At 37.6% G+C, this 21,844-nt stretch overlaps 2 protein-coding genes across 6 annotated transcripts in view; one reads left to right on the top strand and one right to left on the bottom strand.

Moving 5' to 3' along the window:
- FAM81B (family with sequence similarity 81 member B) overlaps positions 1-16,039 on the top strand; it is a 49,852-nt gene extending 33,813 nt beyond the window's left edge. The window contains 4 exon segments of the mRNA XM_027101251.1: positions 4,482-4,588; positions 12,121-12,256; positions 13,865-14,060; positions 15,746-16,039. Of these exon segments, the coding sequence (XP_026957052.1) occupies positions 4,482-4,588; positions 12,121-12,256; positions 13,865-14,060; positions 15,746-15,879 (573 nt within the window). The 3' untranslated portion in view covers positions 15,880-16,039.
- A 3,887-nt stretch (positions 16,040-19,926) lies between these two features.
- Positions 19,927-21,844, bottom strand: part of SKIC3 (SKI3 subunit of superkiller complex) — an 85,685-nt gene continuing 83,767 nt past the window's right edge. For all 5 annotated transcript variants that reach the window (XM_027100594.1, XM_027100591.1, XM_027100593.1 and 2 more), the window contains one exon: positions 19,927-20,716. In XM_027100594.1, the coding sequence (XP_026956395.1) occupies positions 20,642-20,716 (75 nt within the window). In that variant the 3' untranslated portion in view covers positions 19,927-20,641. The remainder of the gene's footprint in view (positions 20,717-21,844) is intronic.

Here is a 21,844-nt window from a genome sequence, read left to right as displayed (position 1 = left end):
TATGATTCAAAATCAAAACTATACGAGAAAATACACCCCAAGAATTTTCACTCCCACTTCTGTCACCAGTTATCACAACCATTCATGCCCCTCACAGGTAACATTTTTTATTAGTCTGTTGTGAATCCTTTCAGTATGCCTTTAAAAAGATAGAAGCAAAAACAAATATATATTTTTTTCCTTTTTACACAAAACATATGTGTATTACTATGCACCTGTTTGTTTTTTTTAACTAAACAAACATATCCTAGAGATCTACCCTATCAATACATAGTTTCCTCATTCTTTTTCACAGCTGTGTACTCTCCCTCTGTGTATAATGCCTCATTTAACCAGTCTCTCATAGATGAACATTTGGATTCTTTTCACTAATTTGCTCTTTCAAACATTGCTGCAATGTATAAACTTGCACTTATGTTATTTAGTGTGTCTGTAGGTATGTCTGTAGAATAAATACCCAGAAGTGGGATTGCTGGGCCAAAGGTACCTGTGTTTGTTATTTTGAAAGATCTTGCTCTCTGCAGGGCTTTTACCATATTGCATATCCACCGACAATGTATAAAATGTCCTATATCCCCATTGCCTCATCAATGAGTGTTTGACTTTTGAATTTTGCCCTTTTTTAAAGGAAAAAGATAGCATCTCTGTATTTTAATTAGCCTTTCTTATTACATCTTTTCATATATTCAAGAACTATTTGTATTTCTTTTCCAGTGAGCTGTCTGTTCATAGCTTTTATTCATTTCTCTATTGGGTTATTTTTCTTTTCAATTTCTAGGAGCTCTTTATATGTTAGGGAGATGATATGAGCTGCAAATACATTTTTCCACTGTGTTGTCTTTTGACTTTTGATATGCATATGTTCTCTATTTGTAGCCAAATTTATCAGTCTTTTTTTGTGTATGTGGCTTCTGGAATTTTAAGTCACATTTAGACCGAGCTTCCCCACACAAAGGCTTGAAAGAATTGCTCATATTTTCTTCAAGCACTTTCATGGCTTTATTGTTTATATTTAAATTCTTGGAGTTTGGAGTTTTCCCTAGAATAGGATGTGTCTTAATTATTATTTTAATTACTGAGACCTTGTAGTATTTTTACTATCCGGTAGGGCTAGTCCCTTCCACTGCTTTCCTTTTTGTCTTTTCCTGGTGATAACTGTTTGTTTTTGCATATGATTTTAAAATCAGCCTGTCTAGTTCCAGCAAATAAATCAACAAATAACTCTGCCTTAATTTTTATTGAAATCATGTTAAATTTATAAATTAATTTTAGAACTGATATAGTCATAATGCTGAGTGTTTTATCCAAGAACACAGACAGCATACTTCCTGTTTGTTCAGGTTCACTTTTATATCCTTCAGGAGTGGTTTCAAATTTTCCTCATGTAGGTTAGGCAACATCTTAAATGTATTTTGAGATTTCATCATCTTTTTTTTTAGTTTACTGTAATGGGGGTTTCATTATATCTTCTAACTAGTTGTTAGTTGTGTGTTATAAAGGCTGTATTAATTTTATACTTCAGTGAATTCTCTTGATTATAATAATTTTTCAGTTGGTTTTTCCAGGCACACAATCATATGATTTTTAAACAATAATAATTTGACCTCATCTTTTTCCATTTTATACACACAATTTCTTTTTTCTAATTGTTTTGAATAATAACTCTGGTGCAATATTAAATAGTAAGCAGCGATAGTGGGCATCCTGGTCTTGTTCCTGACTTTAACAGAAATGTTCCTAGTGTCTCTCCTGTGATGGAGGAAGTAAGTTTTCTCAATAAGTCTGTTTAATATGCAATTGTTCCTATTTTACTAAGGTTGTGAAAATCAAGAAAGATTATAAAAATAAATTAGTCTTGTAGATATAATGTACAGCATAATGACTATAGTTAACAATACTGTATTGTGTATTTGAAAGTTGCTAAGAGAGTGGATCTTCAAAGTTCTCATCACAAGAAAAAAATTGTAAGGTGATGGATGTTAAGTTATTGTGGTGCTCATTTTATAGTATATACATATATCAAATCATGCTCTACAACTAAAGCTAACACAATGTTAAATGTCAATCATATCTCAATTTTAAAAAGTAATTATGAATTATGTTAAATAACTTTGTAGCATTTGTGCAAATAATGTCAGTTTTCTCCTATACTAGCATAATTATTTGTATTAATAAATTTCCTTTTTTTTTTTTTTTTTGCGGTACGGGGGCCTCTCACTGTTGTGGCCTCTCCCGTTGCGGAGCACAGGCTCCGGACGCACACGCTCAGTGGCCATGGCTCACGGGCCCAGCCGCTCCTCGGCATGTGGGATCTTCCTGGACCGGGGCACGAACCCGTGTCCCCTGCATCGGCAGGCGGACTCTCAACCACTGCGCCACCAGGGAAGCCCTAAATTTCCTATTATTAAACCATCCTTACTTTAAAAAAAGAATCAGTTGCACTTGATTATGATGTGTTTTCCATTGGGCGGCTGAACACTGTTTGCTGATATTTTATTTAAGAATTTGGCATCAATGTTTACAAATGAGATTAGTCTCCAGGGGCATTTTTTGTGCAATCTTTTTCAGATTTTGGAATCAATGTTGCACTGATTTGATTAAGATAATTTGGAAATTTCTCTTCTTTTTCTATGCTCTGTAACAGTTTTGTTTTTTTTTTAACATCTTTATTGGGGTATAATTGCTTTACAATGGTGTGTTAGTTTCTGCCCCATAACAAAGCGAATCAGTCATACATAAACATATGTTCCCATATGTCTTCCCTCTTGCGTCTCCCTCCCTATCCCACCCCTTCTGTAACAGTTTAAAGAGCATTATAATTATCTATTCATTAAGGATTTGGTAGCTTTACTTCTGAAAGTGTCAGGGCCTGATGATTTGGTGGGAAAGGGATGGTGATGGGTTTTGAGCACAGCAGTCAAGGCCCTTGGCCATAATATGCCCTTTATTGTAGGTGACCTGAGAGGCATTTTCATGTGAAACACTGGGGAATTAAACAATAGAATTTTTAAAGTTTTTTTTACTCAAATGGTTAGATTCTTGTTTCTTTATACTTTTCTTATTAATTTCTAGTGTAAATGCAGTGTAGTTAGTTGCTTTTCCTGCTTTTTGGAATAATTTGAGAGTTTCTTTGTAGTCACGTGTACTTAGTTGTAAATGCTCAGTGGGCACTGGGAAAGAATGAGTGTTTTCTGTTTGCAAGTTTGATTGTTTGGCATGTAAATGTATAAATAAACTATATTTGTCCTATCTTTTTATATACTTATTTATATTTTACTTATTTGACAAGTCAAGAGAAGTCATTTAAAATCTGTAATACATTGTCTCAGTTTATCCTTGTAACTCTACAACTGCTCAATATATAAGGTAAAGTTTCAAAACTATTTTTCACTGTGTATTTTAGAAAGAATGATTTTTACCTATAAAATGATCTTTGTTCCCTTTTACGTATTTTGCCTTGAATAACATTTTATCTAATGATGTTGCTCTGCCTGCTTTCTTTTCCTTTGCTTTGGCCATGCTTAATTTGCCCATGCTTCATTGTAAACAATTCTGCTTTTCAGTGTACTTTCTATAAGTAGCCTGTTTTACATGTATCTCGTATAAATAACCAATCGTGTGATGTCGGTTGCCCACCCAACATTTACCTATTCAAATCCTTCTATTATTCACCTCTTCCTTTTCTAAGAGAACTTGGATTTTAAGTACCCACTCACCCCCACATGACCATCTCTTTCAGCACTTGAGTTTGGCCAAAAGCTATCATGTAGTTTCATTCCCCTTGACAGCGATTACTTTTGACATGATTATGGGCTGCATAATCATGCATCTATTTCCCAATCCAGTCCTTTTACCTAAAGAACTTCTTCAATGCTTCCAGCAATGTGGAAGGCGCTTTTACCCTAACTTCCAAACATGAGCTTGTTTTTTCCTGTTTAAAATGCCATAAGTCATTTCACTTGGGATTTACCTGTGCTCCTGTCAGAATCCTACCTGGAAATTCCTGAGGTCTGATCTTAGGCCACTCAGGTGTTTTCTTTGCAATTGTGCACTTAAGCATTTATTCAATAGCATTTGGTGAGCATCTACCATTGGTCATCTAATGTGCACTGAGGATACAGTGGTGATACAGGCTAGAGTGGCTTACGTTGTAACTGGGGAGACAGAAAGTAAAGAAATAATCAAATTAACAAACTGATAAGCTAATGTCAATAGCATGTTTTTGTCACATCATCAGTAATCTATTATCAGAAAGAACATTATAGACAGCAGAATGGAACACTCCCCTATTGTTCTTTCCCTGAAGATAGTGCTATAACTGTTGAATCGTTCCTTTGAAAAAAATAATTTTCAAATGCAGACATGCTTTAGGCTCAAAGCTGGACTTTTATTCTGGGCTCCTTTAGGAATAAAGTATAATTAACGTAAGTGCTAGTGGTTTTGTTCACACACAAAAAATCTGCCTTTTGTACTTTCATTAGGTAATGCAGCTCTTAGGAAAGATAGAGGCTTCCAGTTCTGAGCAATTCTCAAATTTAAAGATGGTCCAGAGGGATTATCACCAAGAAATGAACCTTTTGGAGTTCAAGTAAGTGAATGGAAGATTTTTAATTGTTTAATGCATTCCAAAGTGTTTTGCTTAATGAAAGCATTGGCATTAAATAAAATCCTATCCCAGGAATTTGAACCTGTCCAAGAATTAAAGCAACAAACTGATGCAGAGAATATTTTACACTAAAGTAATTTATACAATATTCTTAATTTTAAAATATATATATATTAATTTGTCATTCTCTTTTTTTGTATAATATCTCAACTAAAATGATACTTTCTGATAGAGTATAATTTTAACTTATCAATCGTACATTAAAATGCCTCAATGTAAAGCACTATTGAACATACACTGATTCCACAAGATTATCAAATAATTTTTTAAAAACTTTGATTCACAAGCTTTTTTTTAATGATTTCTTCTAAGACCCTCTCCTTAGTTCTTTACAGTCTCCCTATTTTAATACTGGTCTCTATCCCACATTACACTGAGTTTTCCCCTGTACAATGGAGAGAGCAACTAAGGAGACAAGATGCCACAAACATTCAGATTACTGGCCTCCTTATCCTCAAATCCTCCTTCCTTATTTAAATGACCACCATTTCCTGACACCATGGTTCAGGCAAAGGGAAATTCTAGGCACTTAGATGATACCCCCTTACTGCTCCTTCTATTCTTGTTCTTTTCCTCTCTGTCCCACAACACTTGAGCTTAATGCCTTGGTCAAATCGTATTCTGAGCATACTCTTTCTCCATTTTTCCCCATCTCTACCGTATCTCATTAAATCTAAGTGCCATTGACTATAAGATATACCATTACATTCTTGTACCTCGAAGACATGAAGCTAACAATTAAACCATAGCATGCTATCATTTTATGACACCTCCCAATTTCCGAGATGTTAAGTTAGGAAAAACGTGTGTCTTAGAAATTGATGAACAACAGTAGTCATCACTAAAACTCAGAGAAGTAGGTGTCTTGGGTAAACAGAAAATACCTACTTTCTTCATATTCTAAAAAAGCAGGTTCTTAAATTCTAACACAATGAGTGTGCTCAGTAAATATCTGTGTCATGATTGATCTAATCCCTTTAGCTTAGAATTAAGTTAGAGAAAAGTGTCCAAAGGAGAAATAGAAAAGTAAACTGTTTCTAGAAGTATAATTTAAGAAGGGATTTTACTGGGGGAGGAAAGGGACTTATAATCTGGAGTGGAAGACTGGCTTAAAGGGATCAAGAATATTAACAAATAGAAAAGAGGGGAAAAGGAAATGTTTGAGATCTAGGGCTGACTGCTTCACTGCAGGTGCTGCATACTTTTTCCACCTGCAGTCCAGTGGGAAATCGGCTTACAGATGAATCATCTAAATAGTTAAATCTGCATCTGGACACTTTTGTAACAGTATAAACTGGAATCTTTCTCTCACTTTAAATAATGAAGTCTTAAAATTTCATTAGCATTACAGTAGGTAGTAGTGAATTTATAAACGAGATTTTTTTCCCCAGGCAAACACTTATAAGCTCTAGTAATTCAATTACACAATTGACTCTTTTAAATTAGAAAGTAATATGCATTCATTATAACAAATAAAATAAGGCAAAGTTGAAAATAGAGGTCACCATTCAAGCTTCGTAATGTAACCAATGCTAACACCAGGGGTGTATCCTTCCTCACTTTCCCCCTCATTAATATAAATATGTAACAGAAAAGGGAGATTTTATGTATATACATATATAATATATATAACATACATTATATACAAAGAGAGAGCATGGGTTTTTAAAATAAATCCTATACACATTACTCAATAATTTGTGTTTTTCCAGGACATCTTGGATATCTCTCTCTAGATCAGTGAATATTTTTCTAGCATTATTTTTTACAGCTGCATAATATTTTAACTTTCAGATATGTCATAATTAATTCACTCATTTATCTTATTGATGAATAAATTCTTTCCAGTTTATAGCTACCACAAACAAAAATTATTGTGTGCATATCCTTAAATTTCCTTAGATATAGGTGCTTTTATTTCTACAGGCAAGATTCTTAGGTCTGAGTTTATGTTTTTATTAATTTTTATAAATTTCTTTCTAAAAATGTTGTAGCAATTTACTCACACCAGCAATGCATGAGAAGATCTTTCTGTACATTCTCATCCACGATGGATATTCTTCTTAATATGTGCCAATTAAAGGATAAAAAATAGCATCTCTTGTTTTCATTTGCATTCCCTTCACCCTTTGAATTTCCTTTTCTGTGAATTGCCCATTCTTACCATTTATCTTCATCACTTTCTTATCAATTGGTAGGATTCCTTCACATTAGGGATATTAACCCTTTGACTGAGCTATGTATTGCAAAGTATTTTGCTCAAAGAGAAAGTAAGGCAGGTAGGGCTCTTTTTTTTCTTCTTCTTCTTTTCAGTCAGAGCACTTCTCAAAGCAAAGTGGATGGGGTATAGAATTTGCTTTACTTTTTTAAGAAACAACTGTTTCTGAACAAAGGGATTAAACTCTTTTGATAACATTAAAGTGTAAGTTTAACTGAGCAATTTTCGCATTTAGAAACTTTAACAAATTCAAGTTTAATGGTCAACTGAACATATTTTATATTGAACTTAAAAGCCACAGAACTCTCTTGGGGTTTTCTAGTGAATCTTTGGGACTTTGGCACTGATCACTAGACTTGACAAAGAAAATGCACAGGCTGTGCAACGGGACCCCTGCACTGAGCCTTCTCTTTCCAGAAGGGCCTTAGTCAGATGTTCAGCTAAGTAATGTCCTAAGCTGACAACTGAGTGCTTATAGAGCAAGAGTCTCAGCCATCATGAACTACGGCTGTCTTTCAGCAAGAGGTGGGCTGGTCAGCACCGACCAGTCACTCCCTGGATAGCTCTTGTTGCTGACGCTGTTCAGTTGATAGTGATTTATAAGAAAAAGCATTCGGTGAATGAAGCAAATGCATAGAGTCAAACCTTACCACACAGCTTTGAAAATGCTACCACAGTAGAAAGTGGACCAGAGCAAGGACCTGTCTCATTTATCTTTGTATCCTTCACACCCAGCACATTCAGACACAAATAGAAGCCAGTGAATGAATGTATGTTTAAAGCACCTATAATATGTAAGTTGTGTTTTGGAATATCCAAAGACATAATCATGGCCATATACAGTGGGGGAGAAAACACATAAATAAGTGACACGCTCATAACAGGTAAAGTAAAAGTTGTGATGGTGTTAAATGAGATATATCAGTAGGCAGAAATAATAAATATTCATTGCCATTTTTAAATGCCTACCGATCCCTAAGTGCTCAAGATGTGCAGGTACACCCAGCTCTGCAGTCTGGGTCTTATCTTTAAAGACAAGGAAACTTATAGTCATGGAAATTAAACAATTTACCCAAAGTCACACAGCTAGAAAGTCTCTGACTCCAAATCTCAGGTTATTTTTGTCAGTTTGTGATGTCTCCATCTCATAATTCCACCTACTGTAGTAAACTAACTGTGCTACAGAAATTTAGGGAAGGGAAAAATCACATGTGCTCAAAACTATGATGGTATGAGGCTATAAAGGTACTGATATTTAAACTCAAGTACAATTTAGAATGAACAATTAACAAGTCTTTGTATTAGAGTGGAGTCGGAATTGCTTTTTAATTAGTCTCACTAATTAGAAATCACAGAACATTGAGAAGAAATTAATTTAAGATATATTGGTATAAACTTAGCAGAAAAAAGTTTCTTGAAATTTATTTCTTGCTTCTGACATGAAACTAAGACTCTTAGACTCAATCTCTAAAGAAGCAATAGTACCAAGTCTAAAGCCCTTTTTCACATATGATTACAAAAAATGAAAACATCTTCTGTGTTTACAGCCCATCAAAGAGCACTAAATCTTTTTATATTCCCATTTGGTTAGAGCCACCATCTGAATTCTTGAGAGCCTGGTAATAGTAACAGTTTCCAAGAATTCAAAATGTTCATGTCTTCTAAAAAAGTTCATGCAACAGATTGTTGAATGCAAGACAACTGGGTTTGAGACATAAGTGAACTGGTAAAACTAGCCCAGGATGGAGCTATGTCCTCATTTTTGTATGTCATCCAGAACCAGGGAGGTCACTGGAATATTCCAAGCCCCATACACTGCCCTCACCATTCACTCTCGCCACAGCTCTCTACCCTGGGCTCCGGTTATGTCTATAGAGCCCTGTTAAATTTTCTTTTAGTTTTCTGTAACTTTCTCCCTTATAATTGAACTTGGTGTACATTTTAACCTGATACCATTAGTATGAAAATTTAAAAAAAAAAAAACAGCCTTTATCTCACATTTATCCTAGCGAGGTCTCTGGTTATAATTTAAAAGTCTGACTTGTGTTTAGAGGAAAAAGGAAAGAAAAAGCTATCTATCAATCTATCTACCTAGCCATCTATCTACCTAGCTACCTATCTGTATCTAACTATATCTGACTGAAGTGCTCCCATAACCACTTGTATAGGAGATTTGGGAACTAAAATGTGAGCGTCATACTAGATAAATTCATCCTATTGAGATTTTAACTGTATGTTAAAATTAACATACAATTAACACAATAACTGTATGTTATAATTAACAGAAAAATCATTCTTACCTAGTAAACCATGTCCACTATGTTAGGAAAAAGTATAAAGAGAGACAAAGATTTACATAAACCTCTGTTTTTATGCTTTATACCTTTCAAGGAGAATGCTTTTTAAATAATGCTTTCATATTTTAATAAACTACCAGCAGACAGAATCTGACTTCTGATGGTTATCAGCAAAGTGAGTCTCCAATTGCAGGCAAAACCTTGTAATAAGGATCATAAGAAGTAATTCGGTCTTTATGGTTTATTTTAATTTCAGAGTTTCAATTACTGCCATGTCCCTCTAGAGACATTACCTGGGTACATTTAATGGTTCCTTGATTTTCAGAGGGAGTTTAATGTTTTATCAGTGATGAGAGTAAATGCTCTCATTTATTTACACAGTGAAGGTGAGCACTGAAGGACGGATTCTTGATTGTAAAGCCACCTCTTAGTGATCTGGAGATTTACTGTCCCCCTTAACCATCACTATTAATTAATTCTTCCACCAGAGACCAGGGAAGATGAAAATCAAAGATTAGGTCTCTAAATAGCTTGACAAGTCTATGATTTGTTATTTGTGAATGGTCCTAATAAAAGGTATTCAATGAAAAATAATAAATCATTTATTCAACCTCTACTTAACTGAGCACTTTCTATATTCCAGGCATTAGTCACAGCCATGAACAAAGCAAAATCCTTGCTTTCATGTGCTAGTGGAGAAGATATATATATAATATATATCACATGATGATGAGCATTTTGGAGAAAAATAAAGAAGGGTAAAGGAATAGGGAGTGTCAGGTTGGACAAATTTTTTTTTTTTAATGTTGTCAAAAACAAGAAAAGCTTCTGTGATAAGGTGGTGCTTGACTATAAATCTGAATGAAATTAGGGCAGGAGCCATTGTATATTCCAAAGAAGAATGTTCCAGATAGAGGTAACAGTTGGCGAAAAAGAGGTTGTCCACCTATCAGCTGGGAGCTTATTTGTCTGAGATCCAACACCTGTTGTCAGCCAGCAGTCATGATTAGACTAAGAACAGGAAGAGTAACCAACTTCATCTTCTTCAATGTTGAGATACTCATCTGCATCAGGTATGCCTTCTAGGTGAAAAATGAAGATCGGAATTTAACTATCATACTACAACAAATATAAGTATTGGAAAAGTAACTACCTTTCCATTCCTTGCTTTCATCATCCAAATCCGAGTTTCTCAACCTTGGCACTATTAGCATTTGGGCTGGATAATTCTTAGCTGTGGAGCTGCCCTGTGCACTGTAGGATGTTTAGCAGCATCCTGGCCTCTACCCACCACAGGTCAGTAGCACCTCCTATTTGTGACAACCAAAAATGTCTGTAGACACTGCAGAGTGACCCAGAGTCTAAATAAAAATGGAAGTGGCCTCACATCACTTGTCTTTTCCAACTATTAGTCCAAACACTTTTTCAGGAGAGCTAAAGAAGTGTATCCATGCAGTGTATGTCCAGCATGCCTTAGGCAGTTTCCAGTGATAAATATCACAAGTTAAATTAGCTGCATGTAACTTTTCTTGATCATTAGAGTAAATTATTTCAAGTCACCCCACATTGTAAGGGAGTCCTGAATATTTTCAACAACAAACAACATGCATTGTTCCTGCCAATCTAATATTTAGCCTAGTCCAAAAGGGAGTCTGAAATTAACTTCTTACCAAGAGCAGGTCCCAAGCAGAAAACATAACACAGAAACTACTTGCCAGTCCCCCTCCCACCTCTTCTCAATCCCGTATTTCTGTCATTGCAGACGAGGATTCCCCTCTCACACTCTCAACCTCTCCACAGTAAATTTTCAAATTGCTGATACATGATTCCAATCATTTAACCTCTGTAATACCATCTACCTCTGTTGTTGAGAATCCTTCCTTCTCAACAACAGAGAATCCACACTCCTAGGGTGCATCAACTTGATGCCAGCGATTCCTTCCTGCACACCTCTTGTTATTTCTGATTTTGCCTCACATGAGTAACTCAGCATCTCTTTAAGTCTCCCCAACACCCCCAAAAGAATCCACTCACAGAGATCCATTGGTGACCATGGGGACTTTACTGAAGATTTTGCCTAAAGCAGAGATGACAGCCAAGAAGTGTCTCCCTTGGACACGCTGCTTCCCCAGATTCCTTCTGGGGCTCTCTTCTTTCTCCCCTCCCCGCTTCTCCCTCTGACTGTTCTCTCCTTTACTAGACAACGCAAGTCCTCTCTGGCCTAGCTCCTCCCCAACCTCATAGTGGCCCTTGTAGAGCAAAGATTCGGCAAACTACCGCCCTTAGCCAGTCTTCCCGTAGCTAAGAATGGCTTTTACACTTTCTAATCATTTTTTAAAGAAAAGAAAATTATATCTCATGACATGTGAATGTTATATGAAATTTAAATTTCAGTGTACATAAAGTTTGATCAGACCACAGCCATGCTCATTGTTTCTTTATAAACAAGCCAGGCTAATTTGTGTCATCTGTGGCTGCTTTCCCACTACACTGGCAGTGGAGGGGCTGCAAAAGAGACTACATGGCCTGAAAAGCCTCAACTATTTACTATCTAACCCGTACAGAAAAAGCGTGCTAACCTCTACCATAGAGTAACACCATGCTAAGTGACTTGTCGAAGTAAGTTTTCTGCACACACTCACTGCGCCCTGGGCCCCGAGAGGAAGCCTGCGTGGATGACACAGGCCTTTCTGCGTGCGCGCACTCCTGCCACTGTGTGGACTTGCATTTTGGGCGGTGCAGATGGGTGTCGTCAGCAGGTGGGCTGAACACCAGCTTGGGGCAGGGACACAGCATGTGCTCCCTCACCCCCCCTTCACCCCATAAGTGCTTGCTGGGCACACGGACCCTCATCCGAAAAAACTGCAGACTTTTCAATAAATTTTGGGTTTAGGTTTAAATTTACTTATTAAGATAGAACAAACCACTTTTCCCCCTAGATTTAATGCCCTTTCAACGAGCCTATATAAGGAAATGGAGAACCATCAAAAATGGACAGAAAACCAGTCCATCAGATGTGAACAAGACCACCTTGGCCACATAAATCAGTGTCTGAAGCTCCTGCAGGAGAAACTGGTAAGGGGTTGTGTTGCTCATGAAGTTAACAGCCGCACGGCCACTGTCTAGATGTGAGCCACGAGTCAGTCTCGAAAGCCACACTTAAAAATTCACAGTGACCCTCCCTGCGCCAGTCACTGATTTCTTAGCACTGGAACAGGAATCCAGAGGCCTGTCTTCAGGTCCTGTTTGCTACTCCCCAGCTCTGTGAACCCACACTTCTCAGAACGGGCTCTGCCTGTACCAGAATAACCCAAAGAGAGTTTTTAAAAGTACAGATTCCTGGTCCCAGCCCAGAGCTGAAGCATCAGACCCTCCAGGGCCTTCCCTGGGAATCTGTGCTCCCGGACAAGCTCCCTGGGTGATGCTTAGATACAATAAAGCCTGAAAACTGCCTTAAACAAGTCGTTTTACCTCTCCGGAGATCCACTGGTAGATCAAAGGTTTATCAAAACTCCTTTTCCAGGTCAGACCTTGTAGAGATGCCCCCACGCTTTGGGGTGAGGTGACCGGGACATACAGGAGACCTGTCGCAGGCTCCCTTCTCCCACGCCAGCCAGCACAGCCAGCACGCTGCTGAGCCCTGATGGCAGGACAGCACAGGGCCATGAGTCTCACCAGTGGCTGCCAGTCTTGCAGATGATTCAGATGTTTCTGGAACTTCAGTAGAGGGGCTTTAGGCAGCCAGTAAACGACGCCCCAGTTACCCCACCTGAGTTTGTTCAAACTGATAGAAGCAGGAGTCCAAGAGAGGGAGGTAAACGTTACAGCTTTCTCACTGACAGGCTGTTGAAGTATGTGTGGTCAGATCTGCAGCCAAGTGGGCCTGTTGGTCCTGCTCCGGATTTAGGCAGACTCCTCCACCAGTTCTAGGCAGACCTAGGTGACCACAGGGTCATCTGCAGGCAGAAGCCGCCCATCACAAGGAAGAGAGAGACCGGAATCCACCCGTTCTTCAGGCAGGTGGGACCAAAGAGGATCAAAGGGGCCAAGTCAGTCTCAGGCCCTGCTGGTAAATTGCCCGCACAGGAGCCAGGAGGAGCAAAGAAGCTAATTAGCGTCAGGCCGCTACAGCCCCCAACCTGCTGCCCATCAGAATCACCTGGGGAGCTTTTAAATGCCATCGATTCCCCGGGCTCCATCGCAGACCAATTAAATCAGAATTGTGGAGGTGGGGAGGTGCTGGTAGGGGAGTTATGGGCCAGGTGATTCTAATAGACAGCAGGGTTAAGAGAAGCACTTCTACCTGAAGCCTGTCCACGTAGAGATAGGCAGCTTGAGGGAATAAGGACGTCTAACACACAAGCACCTCCAAGGAGCTCTGGTCAAGCCGTATCTAAAACGCCTTCCTTGGCTACACTTCTTTAAACGCTAAAATTCCAAATCCTCAGGCATTTCATAAATACCACAGCCCTTTCTTTTCTCCCATAGCATGTAGAATTCCAGAAACTAACAAGGCCAAACAAAGGCCAAACTTCCGCTTGTGAATAGCTTTAGATACAAGGGAACTTGGTTTGAATTCTCATGTTTAGCACAGAAATCCAAACTTGTTAAAAAGCATTCTCTAAGCTGAAAGTCAAATCCACAAAGGTGTTCTGAAGCTTTATCACATGATATCTTTTGTAGGATATGTCTGAAAAAAAAATGGAAGAAAAATTACTGAAGCTTTCAAGCAAATTAGAGAATTTCATTAACAGGCAGAAACAGGAAGCAGATCTAAACAAAGTAAAGCATATAGAAAATGAACTGTCCAAAAAGATGAACCAACTGGAAAAGCACATCTGGGGTGAATTAGAGAAAATGCAGAATGAATATCAATCAGGTGAGCAGATACCTTTGATTAAGTAAAGAACGTCAGTCCTTTCCTATCCAGTCCCTCAGGGTTTTCTACTTTGAGCTAATGGCCAGGGAGCAATCTTGTCATTAGCGAAGTGACATCCTTTGTATTTAATCCAGCTTTCCTAAATATCCCATAGAATGTCAGCATACCACCAGAAGGTGGGTGAATATGTAGATTCCCTTTCTTATTCACACTTGGCAGTGTCACAGGCTTGCCATTGCTGTGAGATTTTTTTTTAACCAAGATCATAGAATCATAAAACTGTTAGATTTGGAAAGTCCTTGGAGATCATCAAGACCTGATTTGTGGGTATATCATGAAACTAGGAGCCTAAATCAAATGTCCCTCATTGAACTGCAGGTAATGAGCCTGGATAGTTGTCAAACTGGAGACCTGACCTTTAGAAGTAAGAAAGAGAGATGAATGAACAAAGTCCAGTATAATGACTGCTTTTCTTCTTAAGAGGCTAATGGCAGCAGTGTCAAGCTGAGCTAACATCAAAGAGGATTAATTTGAAAGGCTCATCTAATTTGTCAAAGGGAAGGACGGGGGTTGGAGAGGGTGGGGGGGACAAGTGCTATGCAGCAACCATGTGCCCCGGGCCACAATTCTGAGAGAATTACCACGAATCAGAAGGTTCCTTTACGAGAGACAGCCCCAACTCATTCTCTGTCCTCTAGATCTCAGAAAAATTCATGGAAATGGTCCTGTATGGAGATGCCTTGGAGGTGTCTTAGAAAGATATGGTCTCAATCTGCCAGATGTTCCAAGCATATAAGGAATATTTCCTGCCTAGAAATCAGACCCTCGCCACCCTTCCCCACCAACTTCCACCACCAAATCAAAAGAATGAATTATCTGGCCAGGAATCCTGCCCCAAACTTAACTTAACCATTCTTTCAGGGCCCTGCTTGTTACTTAGCTACCAGAAGTTGAATTTACTCATTCTAGTACAACCCCAGGATGAACTGAAGATCAATTTGCAATCTACATGTTTCTGCGTTTTACTGTGAGTTTAGCAAATGAGGACTCCCAACTAATAGTTTGCTCTTTTATGCCTTTAATAAAAATGTGTTGAGAAATGACCCTGTGAAAGCCTCCAGTGAATAAGATATGGGCTGTACCCTACGAAGCTTGAGGTCTGGTAGGCTGTGGTCATGAGTGGCTAGACTTGCATAAGAGAGATACAAAGTGCTGGCGCCAGGGGCAGGGCAGCAGCCAGCGAGGGACCATTCCTTAGGTCCTTCAAACAGGTTGCTTTCAGGTTTAAAATCTCATGTGGCCTTTACCTTCAATTTGGTAACAAGAATAAAAAGAACATCCAAATTTCTTGTCAAAGTGTATAGAAAGAAGATATTTTAAATTCCTCTCTTGAAATACAGAATTATTTCATTATGCAATATATTGGGATGGAGGGGAAGGACAGGAATTGAATTTTCACAATGAAGCCAGATATAAGTTGAAACACTGTTGCTAATGCATCTTCATGACATACAAGAAATAAATTATTGTACATTTTTAGACTGGTCTTAATGGAATTTAATATGCTTTGAATTAAACAATGATCAATTATGGCAGGACTGCTGATTAGCAACTTTTGTTAAAACGTTTAAAAGTTCCAATGCATTGTTTAGTTTCAGTATACCTATTTTCATATCCTCTTCTAGGATTTAAATCGATTCATGACTCACTCAACTCCCTCCAACGAATCCAGAAAACAAAGATGGATTTAGAGAAATATAAAGTACAGAAAGACCTAAAGAAATTGCAGCGTAAGATAGTGGAACTCCAGGAAGTATAAACTTTCCAGTCATCTTCCTTTACACCAGCCAGTGGAGTCGTTTGTTGGCAAAAGTTGGGAAGAAGAAAGCTAATATCTCTGGGATGTTTACTGCTTCTATTTCTTACCACCTTTTTAAGGAGATGAATGCACCAGGAAACCCAATAAAGCAAAGAAGCTTTATTATGTCTTCATTAATTTATTAGTGAAAAAATTAAGGAATTTCTTTCCATACATGCATTTTATATTTTTATTTGCCCACAAATCTGAATGTTGTACATAAACGAGTGAAGCAGGCCTGGTGTAATATATTAAAGAATGGCGGAAACTGTGGAAAATTGGAGACCACTTACCTGTCTAAAAATAATAGCAACTATGCAGTTCCAGTCCATTATTTACATGCATAAAATCCATTATTGCCAAAAATTTTAGTTTTCAAAAGAAACCAGAAATCTGATTTTATATGAAACCATTTATAAGCATTAGCAACTAGTGCAAAATAGTTCTTAAACTGTGAGGGAATGTCTGTAGGGCAGATACAGTCAAATGAACTGTCAGACTGCAACTTCTGATCCAGAGGTTTTAGTTTTCTAACAATCCCAATATTTATAGCAAGTCTAACTTATGCATATTTAAAATATTGATTCATTGTACTCAATATGTATCAGAAGTACGAGCAAGTAAGAGTTAACAATATAAAAGAATACAACAGTTTCCATGAAAAACATCCAACATAATTTCATCTTGGTGCTAAACTCAGAAGCACTTCAAAAACGCTAATTAATTTCCCATAAAATTAAAATATATCTAACTTTTGTAGATATAAATGTTAAATTGAGAGCCTGGTATTGGGCAGTAAAATCATGAAAAATAAAATATTCATGTCTTGCACTTTGTAGAGAAATGTGTACTCTCTTATATTATTGGAGAGTCTACAAATTGGTACAATAATTTAAAGGGCAACTTGGAAACATCTATTAACATTTTAAAATGTATATAACCTTTGACCCTGGAATTCTACTGCTAGAAATATATATTGCAGGGGGGAAAAGAATTCCAAAATGTGGAAAGATATATGAACAAGGATGCTCATTATAACACCATTTCTTATAGTAAAAAAACTGAAAACTACTGAATTAAAAGGAACTGATTGACTAAATTAATGATATCACCAACAAAAAATGCTATCCAACACTTAAAAAGTACACAGAACGATATCCAAGATATGCTGTTAAGAGAATAAAGCAAGTTGCAAAGCTAAATGGATGTGATCCCACCTGTGTCAAAAATATTTTAAAATAAGTTAAAATACACATACTACAGTATGCAAAAAAAAAAGTAAGACTTTACAACAGACTAGCAGTGACTGAATTAAGAAGAGTTTTGTTTTCTACATTAAGCAATTATTAATGCTTTTATATTATCACAATATGTTTCCAGTAAAAATGTTTTAGAAAACAACCACAACAACAAATATACTACAGGGCTCAAAGAGTAACTCTTTATAATAAACCAAATAAGTGGTTGCAGGAAGGGTTAAATTAGAAATTCACACAGATCAAGAGCCAAGTCATCTCACTCAGACCCACATTTTATTCTACCCATTTAGCAACAAAAGCTGTGATGATATACCATAGATAGGAAAAAAAAAAGATGTTGATGCATTTCTTTTCCTTGTAAGCAAAAATGCTCTAACTCGTAATTCAAATAATAGCGCAAGATCAAGGCAAAAGCTTTCCTAGAATGGTTATTTCGTATTGGTGTTGACAGGGTAAAACCATGTAGAACTGAATGTAATGCAAGCGAGTAGGGGCTCAAAGGATCCTCTGCTAGAATTCTCTTGCTTGGGATCCCAAGTTGGGGTGTTCAGAGGTTTGCAGACTCTAGATGGCCTGAGAACTATGCCTAGTGAGAAGGTGGAGACACATTTTGTAGAGCCTAAAGCCTATACAGTTTTAATTTGTTGCTGATATCCTGTCCTGATGAGTGGGCACAGTAGTATGTAGGAATATTCCTGGAAGCCATTGCTACCTCAGGACAGCAACAACTTAACTCCAGACAGAAGTGACTGTGAACAACATATTAATCTATATAACCCTCTAACCCAAATGTATCCCCAACTGAACTTCCCTTTAGTTGGATCCAAAGATGTCCACCGCCACTCCAGGGTCAACTGACATCAGCAGAAGTGGGAGTGGAAAGAGTGGTCTTAATCAATGGACTTACTGAAGTTAAAATACAAATTTTACAACACGTAAAGCTCATGTAAGTGAGGGACCCTGGAACTCAAGAGCCATCATTTCACAGTAAATTCACCTCTGCTTGGAGGACCAGCTGAGCACTGGGTTTCCCTCTTTTTACATTTATTTTGCCACAGATCCAAAAAGATGATAAAAATGAACAATTCCCCTTGAGAAGCTCAATATACATTGTGCTTTATTCTTTATCAAACACCAATACTTAATCCTCTGGGAAATGTGAGACTTCTCTCCCCACAAATACAGGAGACTGTCTGAGCATGTTCAAAGTATTTTGCTTTCCTACTGAAGATGAAGGACAAATCCCTCACCTTATGTTACCCAGGTAACTTCCTTCTTGGCCCCATTGTGAGGTGGATGTGCTCACCACCTGTGAGCCAGGACAGCAATAAGGCTCAAGGTCAAAGAAATAGCATTCCCAGAGTGCTCTGGACACGATCAGCTCTCCCCTTTTCTGCAGAAACGCACGAAACATCATCTCACTTCTATGGTGTCACCAATAATATCAGCAAGTAGCATCCAAAAACACCAAGAAGGAAAAACTGGATCTATAATATACATGCTTTTACCTTATAAATGGGGCCTCTGAACTTTTTTGAGATATTACTTTTTATATTTTCATTCATTCACGTACTAGGCACTGGGGATACAATACAGAACAAAATAATCATGGACCCTGCCCTTAGGGAACTTATAGTCTAGTGGAAAAGACCGACAATCAAACTTGCAAATACTTGGGCAAGTAAAGGGTGTGATGGGAGCACGTGGGAGAGGCATTCAGCATGAACATGGGCAAGCAGGCACAGGGCTCTTCCAGAAGAAGGGGTGTCTAAATTGAGACCTCCAAAGTATAAAGAGACGTTAGCCCAGGGGAAGGGGCTTGATTGGTAAAGGTCGGGGCTCAGGCAGATGGTGCAGCCTGAGCAAAGGCCTGGAGACCAAAAGAATGGGGCCCATGCCAGGAGCTGAAGAAGTTCAACACGGTCAGAACCTAAAGCGTGTATGGCTGAGGTGGGGGCCAGGGGAGGGGGGTCAGCAGGAAAGAGAACACTGCAGACTTTAGGGGAGTGGGGTATCTGATCACAAAGAGCTGTGTTAACTTGTGTTGAGGAACTTGGGCCTGCAACAAAAAGAATAAAATACCTAGGAAGAAACCTACCTAGGGAGACAAAAGACCTGTATGCAGAAAACTATAAGACACTGATGAAAAGAAATTAAAGGTGATACAAATAGATGGAGAGATATACCATGTTCTTGGATTGCAAGAATCAACATTGTGAAAATGACTCTACTACCCAAAGCAATCTACAGATTCAATGCAATCCCTATCAAATTGCCAATGGCATTTTCCACAGAACTAGAACAAAAAATTTCACAATTTGTATGGAAACACAAAAGACCCCCAATAGCCAAAGCAATCTTGAGAAAGAAAAACGGAGCTGGAGGAATCAGGCTCCCTGACTTCAGACTATACTACAAAGCTACAGTAATCAAGACAGTATGGTACTGCCACAAAAACAGAAATATAGATCAATGGAACAGGATAGAAAGCCCAGAGATAAACCCATGCACATATGGTCACCTTATCTTTGATAAAGAAGGCGAGAATATACAATGGCGAAAAGACAGCCTCTTCAATAAGTGGTGCTGGGAAAACTGGACAGCTACGTGTAAAAGAATGAAATTAGAACACTCCATAAAGGGCATTTTGTAAATTAAAATAAAATAGGAAAATGTGCTTTCATGTCTTAAAATCTGAAATTCTGAAATTATACCTGATATCGATACTATAAAGAAAACAAAACAGCCATTTCTTTTTTTTTATTTAAGGAAGTTCATCTTTTCATCATGATTGAAGGAACTGCATGACCAGTTAAATATTGTCAGCACTATTTTCCAAAATTTTTCATTAATGTTTTACATGCAACCTTACACCTGAGTGTTCTGAATTACATAAACATATCCATTAGCAGTCTAAGATTCACCTAACATCTTCTTCAACAGAATCCAAGATGAACCACTAGTAAAACAGATTATAAGATTATCTGGATTTTAGATGAGTTGGTCTGCTGAACTCTAGAATTCACAGAAGGAATTAAATCTCTGAATTTGTTGTTTAACAAATACAATTCTGCATTGTGCTAATCTCCTTTTGCATATTATTTAGCAAATGGCTATTAAGGCTTTATTGTAAGGGATTACCAAAAAACAGTCCAATGGTGAACCATGCAAGATAGAGAAAATAATGATTTACAAATAACTAATGAACAACTAAGGGAACCATGGTTTTTCCTTTCATTATAGACTTCTCAAAATCAAAGATATTTTTCAAATTAAAGTTATATTAAGAGTTTATGGAAAATTATACCCCTAGCTTAAGAACTTAAACATCTTTATATTTAAAAAAGGAATGGATGATTATAACTATAGTTTTTTAAATGTTGCTTTGGGGAAAAGTCTTGATTCTTTGTTTCATTCTCTCTAATAGCTTTTTCTTTGCTTGCTTACTATAAAATAAAGCATTGTTATTGTGAGGACAATTTCTGATTCAGTTCCAGTGCTCTTGTATCTCCATGAGTTTTGGCATTGTTTACCAGCACCTGTGGGAAATTATACACAGGAAATGTTAGTATTTTCTTTATTAACAATACCTACATTTAAAGTCATAGAAGTCAAGTAAGCCAAAGGGCAGCAGGCAATATCAAACTACACAAAAGTGACTATGTGCAAACTTTCTGTCATTTTTGCTGAAATAAACTGTTCTAACAAAGCTAACATCAGAGATAAGCACAATTTACTCAAATGCTCAACAGTACAGATGTCAACATTTTGATTGTTACCACCGCCAGCACTGCATAAAGTTAAAGGTTTTGTTTGGAGGCTTTGGTTTACAATACTGTCACCTTTAAACCCTCACCCCAAAAGACCATTTTATGCATAGAATTGTTCAAATGACATTGCTCTCCTTTAAAACCACAGCTTAGGATCAAGGCTTGGGTTCTAAGCTCTATTAAGAACCTTTCCATAAGTTTCATCAGTTCCACAAACTAGAAGCTTTAATTTTAGTTTATCATTTGATTACTAAAACATTTTTTGGTTGTTCATTTTCAAACACTGTGAAGGATCCGAGATGTTGCTCTATCTGCAAGCTAACAAGTTAGCCTGTCACAGTTTCATGATGGGACACCTGGGTCAGAGACAAATGTCTTTATCATTCATGGTGTAGCAAACGACATGAGTATCAACATATTTGCATCTGTTCCCCTCCTAAGTCTCAAAGGGGTGACATGGATGGATGCATATAGTTTCCCACATACACAGTGGGTTGACAAAAGGGGAACCTTAGATTTAAGCCTAGGCACCTAGGAGACTTGAATCTTTTATAATTGGCAGTAAACATGCCTATTCCTTGCTCTGGAGGGAGACACTTATCTCCATCGCCCAAGGCTGGGGGTGTTTAAAAAAGGCTTCTCATTAATTTTCATTGTTTTTAAAACTCTTGGCTGAAGTTATAAGAATTTTAACTCAGTACATGTCATACAGACTCTACCTTTTTAAAAAGAATACACACACACACACATACATTTGACCCTTGAACAACATGCGGATTAGGGATGAAGACCCTCTACATGCTCAAAAATCCATATATAACTTATAGTCAGCCACCCAAATAGGCAGTTCCTTGGTATCCATGGATTCAACTAATCAAGGATCGTGTAGTACTGTAG

The sequence above is a fragment of the Aethalodelphis obliquidens genome, unplaced genomic scaffold (genome assembly GCF_003676395.1).
Source record: "Aethalodelphis obliquidens isolate GAN/ISIS:26980383/991018 unplaced genomic scaffold, ASM367639v1 scaffold4, whole genome shotgun sequence".
NCBI classification, from domain to species: Eukaryota; Metazoa; Chordata; class Mammalia; order Artiodactyla; family Delphinidae; genus Aethalodelphis; species Aethalodelphis obliquidens.
The sequence above is the reverse complement of the archived record's forward strand: the minus strand, read 5'-3'. Positions and strand labels throughout refer to the sequence as shown.